Raw genomic sequence first — 5,982 nt, 5'->3', positions numbered from 1 at the left:
CCTCAGATTGCGAGTCGAGCACCTTAACCACCCGGCCATGCCGGGCCTGTTGACTAGTTCACCTGACTTTATGTTGTTAGGGCACTCCATGGTATTCATAACGTATTCTGTATTTAAATTCAAGTAAAATATACCTAGAGAGTAAATAAACATTAAGTTACTCGTTACTGTTTTCGCTAGTGTGTTTTCTTTCGAACTTAATTCATTACATAAATCAACAAAAGAAAACTTTCTAAATAAAGTATTGTAACTGAAAAAAGTCTGAATTTCTTACGAATTAGTAATTTTACCACTAGTTACTGAAAAAAAAAAGGCCCGCTCCGTACTTTGAGCTTGTTGGTGCGTTATAAGGGTCACGGTCAAATCTCGCTATTCGGTCAGAATTGTAGGAGCTCAACAGTTGGCGGTGGATGTTGTCTCTCTAGTCTGCGAGTAAAAGAATTAAGATAGCTTTGCGCAGACAGCCCTGTTATAGCTTTGCGCGAATATCCGTTAGAAGGTGCCTACTACTTCCGCTAGGACACGTCAGTTTCTTCCACAACTTCAGTTAACTTTTGACTGATAACAATTTTAGATGGTGTACATTTTAAATACATCTCTGCTAATAACTGGTGACTCATTATACCTATTTTTTTCAGTTATCGGAGACATGATGAGGCGAGGACTCTCGGGAGGCGAAAAGAAAAGAGCAAACATCGCCAGCGAGCTCCTAACCAACCCCACCACAATGTTGCTTGATGTATGTATAATTAGAATATGTTTTACACAATTTTTTTTATCGAAATAAAAATACCAATGTAAAGAAAAACAATTAGTCTTGGTAATGAGTGTCGCCATCTGCCGACATTCTACGAATTATTTAATATAATATAGTTAACTAGTTTAGTACATGTAAGGAGACGATTAATTACAGAAACGACCAAATCTGGAATAACTCGATCAAGTTATAGGAACTAAATCATTCAACAAATTTAACGAAGGTTAAACACTTTTTGGATTTTTTTTTTCTACTTTGAAGCTAAGAAATGTGAGTCATAAAGTAAGAACTGTCAGCATGGCATCTTAGAAATTGTTTGGAAAAGATCCGACGACTTCTTATGTTCTGTATTTCAGGAGCCCACATCAGGGTTAGACTCCAGCACAGCTTTCTCTCTCATGACCACATTAAAGAACTATGCTGAAAAAGAAAACAAGACAGTCGTAATCACTGTCCACCAACCTTCCAGTCAGATTTTTCACATGTTTGACCGGTTACTTCTGCTTTGTAATGGACAGGTAAAACTTAGTCAGTACATCTAAAATTCTGACCTGTTCCTTTGTTTGACCTGTTACTTCTTATTTGTAAATATAATGGACAGGTATAAGTGTCAGAGCTATACGAGCATTAATTAACTTACACCTGTTCCTTTGTTTGACTAACTTCTACTTTTAACAAATAAAGTTAATCAAACAAAGGAACATGTCAGTTATACGAGCATTAATTAACTTACACCTATTTATTAAAAGTAGAAGTTAATCAAACAAAGGAACATGTCAGAGTAATATAAGCATTAATTAACTTACACCTATTTATTAAAAGTAGAAGTTAATCAAACAAAGGAACATGTCAGTTATACGAGCATTAATTAACTTACACCTATTTATTAAAGTAGAAGTTAATCAAACAAAGGAACATGTCAGTTATACGAGCATTAATTAACTTACACCTATTTATTAAAAGTAGAAGTTAATCAAACAAAGGAACATGTCAGAGTAATATAAGCATTAATTAACTTACATCAACTTACACCTATTTGTTAAAAGTAGGTACCAATGAAGTAACATAACACTTACTACTGAAGTCCACAGGCTTATAAGGAGTTGATACCTGAAGACCAGTACCAATGAAGTAATGTAACACTTACTAACAAAGTCAACAGGGTTATAAGGAGTTGATACCTGTAGACCAGTACCAATGAAGTAATGTAACACTTGCTATTAATGCAAGGTTATAATGAAATTATGTTACACTTACTAACAAAGTCAACAGGGTTATAATGAGGTGATATGTGAAATCTAATACCACTGAATTAATGTAACACTTGCTAATGAAGTCAGCAGGATTATAATGAGGTGATATGTGAAATCTAATACCACTGAATTAATGTAACACTTACTAATGAAGTCAGCAGGATTATAATGAGGTGATATCCGTAGACCAATACCACTGAAGAAGTCCACAACCTGGTTTGTTTCACCAAAGTATGCTAGCTGAAACACAAATACTGAGTGAAAATATGATCAAACATTTGCTTGTTTATCAATTACTAAAAAACAAATTATCTGTAAGTTTGGACACAAAGTTCACAAATTTAGAAACTGTAAATTCCCTAAAATAAAACACAAGTTTCTCGTAAACGTGCAGCTTTAAATTAGAACAAAAAATGAAAAATTAGTTTGACTGCTTTTAAAACACTTTCAATTGTATTATTTTTTGTGCCAATGAATGAGGCTACATGTTATTTTTTAAAATATTGAAAGCAATACACTTTGTTAGTCAAAGGAACATTTCAAAGTTATACGAGCATTAATTAACTTACACCTATTTGTTAATAGTAGAAGTTAGTCAAACAAAGAAACAGGTCAGAGTTATACGAGCATTAATTAACTTACACCTATTTATTAAAAGTAGAAGTTAGTCAAACAAAGGAACATGTCAGAGCTATACGAGCATTAATTTTGTCTACAGGTATCAACTCCTTATAAGCCTGTTGACTTTAATAGTAAATGTTATGTTACTTCATTGGTACTGGTCTACAGGTATCAACTCCTTATAACCCCACTGACTACAATAGTGTTACATTACTTCATTGGTACTGGTCTACAGGTATCAACTCCTTATAACCCCACTGACTACAATAGTGTTACATTACTTCATTGGTACTGGTCTACAGGTATCAACTCCTTATAAGACTGTTGACTTTAATAGACTTTTATAAAATCAACTTTCACAGATGTAAAGCTTGAAGATTCTAATGTTAGAAGGTGGGAGTTTTGATGCACATTATCTTATATTTCAGTGGAGCAAGTTAAAAAGGGTCCAGAGGTTCAAGAAAAAATAATTGCAGCAGCTTGTGAAACTGGGTAAGTTTTTTCTCGGGAGTGTCAACTTGGTTTTGAACGTCAACCACTTTGTAAAATCTATTGCTTGCTAGGGTCATTTTTGTAAAATCAGCCTTTTGCCAGAGTCATCTTTGTTAATCAGCCATTTGCTAAGGTCATCTTTGTAAAAATGGTCATCTTTGTATTGGGTAAGTGTGAGTTATTTACAGTTTGTAAGTTGCCAAAACATAACATTGCAACTACCTAACTAAAACTGTCTGCTTGAAACGTTATAAGAACTGTTTTCTTTTAAATGGTGTTTTCATATAATTTTCAACTTTAAAGTTTACCCTGAATGACACACAATGTATTGTGTCTTCATTCTTTAACAAATTGATATTAAATCTAAATTTTTCTCTAAAACTGTTGTAAATAAAGCATTTTTACTGTCTCACTCTGATTCATTAGAAGTTACTAAAAAAGTATTGAACATGAGCTGACTAGCTGCATGTTTTACAGGAAGAACCTAAGGTTTTCCAATGAAAGGATACGCTTAACAAGGAAAGAAGATGAAACAACTAACACACCAGTGTCTACTTTAGAATGTCCAAAATGTAATAAGCAGATATGGGAAAACGTTTCACACTGGTAAGTAGTTATTAGTGCCATCTGTCGGAATTAACGCTAAACTCTTCCCTGCAAAAATGGAATATTTATTAGTTTAGGTATCTGATTTATGCACGAACGTCCAGTAAACAAAGGTCAAATAAAATGCAGATGTCATGAATAATTATATTTTTTAAGGTGTGAAACCCTACAAATCGATCTTCATAATAGTTTCTAATCAACATCTAGTTTTTAGTAATAAAAATAATGTAATATGTTTATTGTTTCCTTTTCCTAGTGAGCCATCACAACATAATCCCAGGAGCATCAAGGAAACTTCTCATCCTACCTACATGTGGAACATAGCTCCTCCATGCAAACACAACCAGGCCAGACCAGTGGAGCTGAGGGTCGTGATTGATGAAGACAGAAAGTTGCAAACTGTTTATCATAAATTAGGTGAGATGTCTTTGTAAACAGCTATTTGAAGTGTAATTTCTTATAACTTGTAACATGGCCTAGCATTATGAATATTTGTCAAGGAAGAACTGTGATTCAAAACTTCTGGAACAGATAAATGAAACTCCTGTTAGGATAAGTTTTTGTGTAATTTTCTCATCACTGTGAACAGTTTATTTGACTTATCAGACTGTCACTCTTGCTGACTTATCAGACTGTCATTCATGCTTACTTATCAGACTGTCACTCGTGCTTACTTATCAGACTGTCACTCGTGCTTACTTATCAGACTGTCACCCGTGCTGACTTTTTCCATCTGTCACTTGTGCTGACTTATCCGACTGTTACTTGTGCTGACTTATCTGACTGTCACTCATGCTGACTTATCCGACTGTCACTCATGCTGACTTATCCGACTGTCACTTGTGCTGACTTATAAGACTGTCACTCGTGCTGACTTATCAGACTGTCACCCGTGCTGACTTTTTCCATCTGTCACTCATGCTGACTTATCCGACTGTAACTTGTGCTGACTTATCCGACTGTCACTTGTGCTGACTTATCAGACTGTCATTCGTGCTGTTAAAGACTTGATATGCATTGTAACTTTCATACATTATTCTACAGCATCTCAGGAAGATTCTGATTCAGGCAGGTCGTCATGTTCTGAAGTAACCAGCTGTAAGTTCAGTAGTCAAGATGATCTGCAGGAAGAAGAAAAATGGCCAACATCTTTTTCAACACAACTAAAAGTTCTCACTCAGAGAAATTTCATTGAAGCCCGAAGCCGTATGTTGTCCAAACTTAATTGGGTTCAGACTGTAGGCCTTGGATTGGTTTGTGGCCTTATCTGGTTCCAAATCCAGAGGACAGAGTCTACACTCTCAGACATTCGTGGCTGGGTAAGTAACTGGGATTTAGATGTAATAAATAAGCCAAATGTGCATTAAAACACGAAAAATGTTTTCACAACATCGGGAATGTTGAAATATAATGCATCACAAAGTGTCACTTTTGGTAAAAGCTGCTCCTTACATTTTCTACTCTGGACTTCACTGTCCAGATGCATGACAAAAGCAGGCTTTATGATCTGACCAGTTGTTCTTAAAGTAAAGTTTTCCTCACCAAAAATGTAGCATAATTTGCTGAGGTTTTTTCAAAATTTATTATGAGTGAAAAAATTAAATCAGACTGATGTACCACCAGACGCAGACTGGTCGCTCATCTGGACACTGGGAAAAATTCTGGTGGGTCCCCTTAGAAAGATACATAAAAAATAGATGAATATTCTGTCAGCACAATAGAGAAATAATTGTTTGTTTATTGTCATCACATCAACGTTCAAGTTAACATGTGTGTTAATTCGACCAAGAATGATGAACATTGAAAAGGATTTACTTGTGTTGAAGATGTTATCTCATATATTGTGAAGGGCTCCTCTGTGTTTTTAAAATTACAGAACATGTGAACTACATATGATTAGTATTTTAACATTAAATTACACTTACTTATTAAGTATGTATTTTTGTTATGTTTATGACAAATTTATGGCCCCCTCTAGTTCTCTTCCTGGTAGAATTTTACAGTCTAGTCCATCCCTGTGTACCACTGATATGAAATGAAGTAAGTGTTTGAGATGTTAAGTTCTGTTTCTTAAGTAGTTGAATGACTGTTAATAGTGTGAGAAACAAGATGTTAAGGTGCTGTTTGTTAAGTAGTTGAATGACTGTTAATAGTGTGAGAAACAAGATGTTAAGGTGCTGTTTGTTAAGTAGTTGAATGACTGTTAATAGTGTGAGAAACAAGATGTTAAGGTGCTGTTTGTTAAGTAGTTGA

General features: G+C 34.7%; 1 protein-coding gene across 1 annotated transcript in view; it reads left to right on the top strand.

Annotated features, from left to right (window-relative positions):
- Window positions 1–638: 638 nt before the first annotated feature.
- The window catches only part of LOC106476589 (ABC transporter G family member 9-like), a gene marked incomplete at its 5' end in the record, with an annotated part of 15,337 nt that continues 9,993 nt past the window's right edge, over window positions 639–5,982 (top strand). The window contains 7 exons of the mRNA XM_022380406.1: window positions 639–739; window positions 1,114–1,275; window positions 2,729–2,762; window positions 3,060–3,123; window positions 3,601–3,729; window positions 3,986–4,146; window positions 4,774–5,048. Of these exons, the coding sequence (XP_022236114.1) occupies window positions 639–739; window positions 1,114–1,275; window positions 2,729–2,762; window positions 3,060–3,123; window positions 3,601–3,729; window positions 3,986–4,146; window positions 4,774–5,048 (926 nt within the window). The remainder of the gene's footprint in view (window positions 740–1,113; window positions 1,276–2,728; window positions 2,763–3,059; window positions 3,124–3,600; window positions 3,730–3,985; window positions 4,147–4,773; window positions 5,049–5,982) is intronic.

Source organism: Limulus polyphemus, unplaced genomic scaffold (assembly GCF_000517525.1).
Source record: "Limulus polyphemus unplaced genomic scaffold, Limulus_polyphemus-2.1.2 Scaffold10965, whole genome shotgun sequence".
Classification (NCBI taxonomy): domain Eukaryota; kingdom Metazoa; phylum Arthropoda; class Merostomata; order Xiphosura; family Limulidae; genus Limulus; species Limulus polyphemus.
The sequence above is the reverse complement of the archived record's forward strand: the minus strand, read 5'-3'. Positions and strand labels throughout refer to the sequence as shown.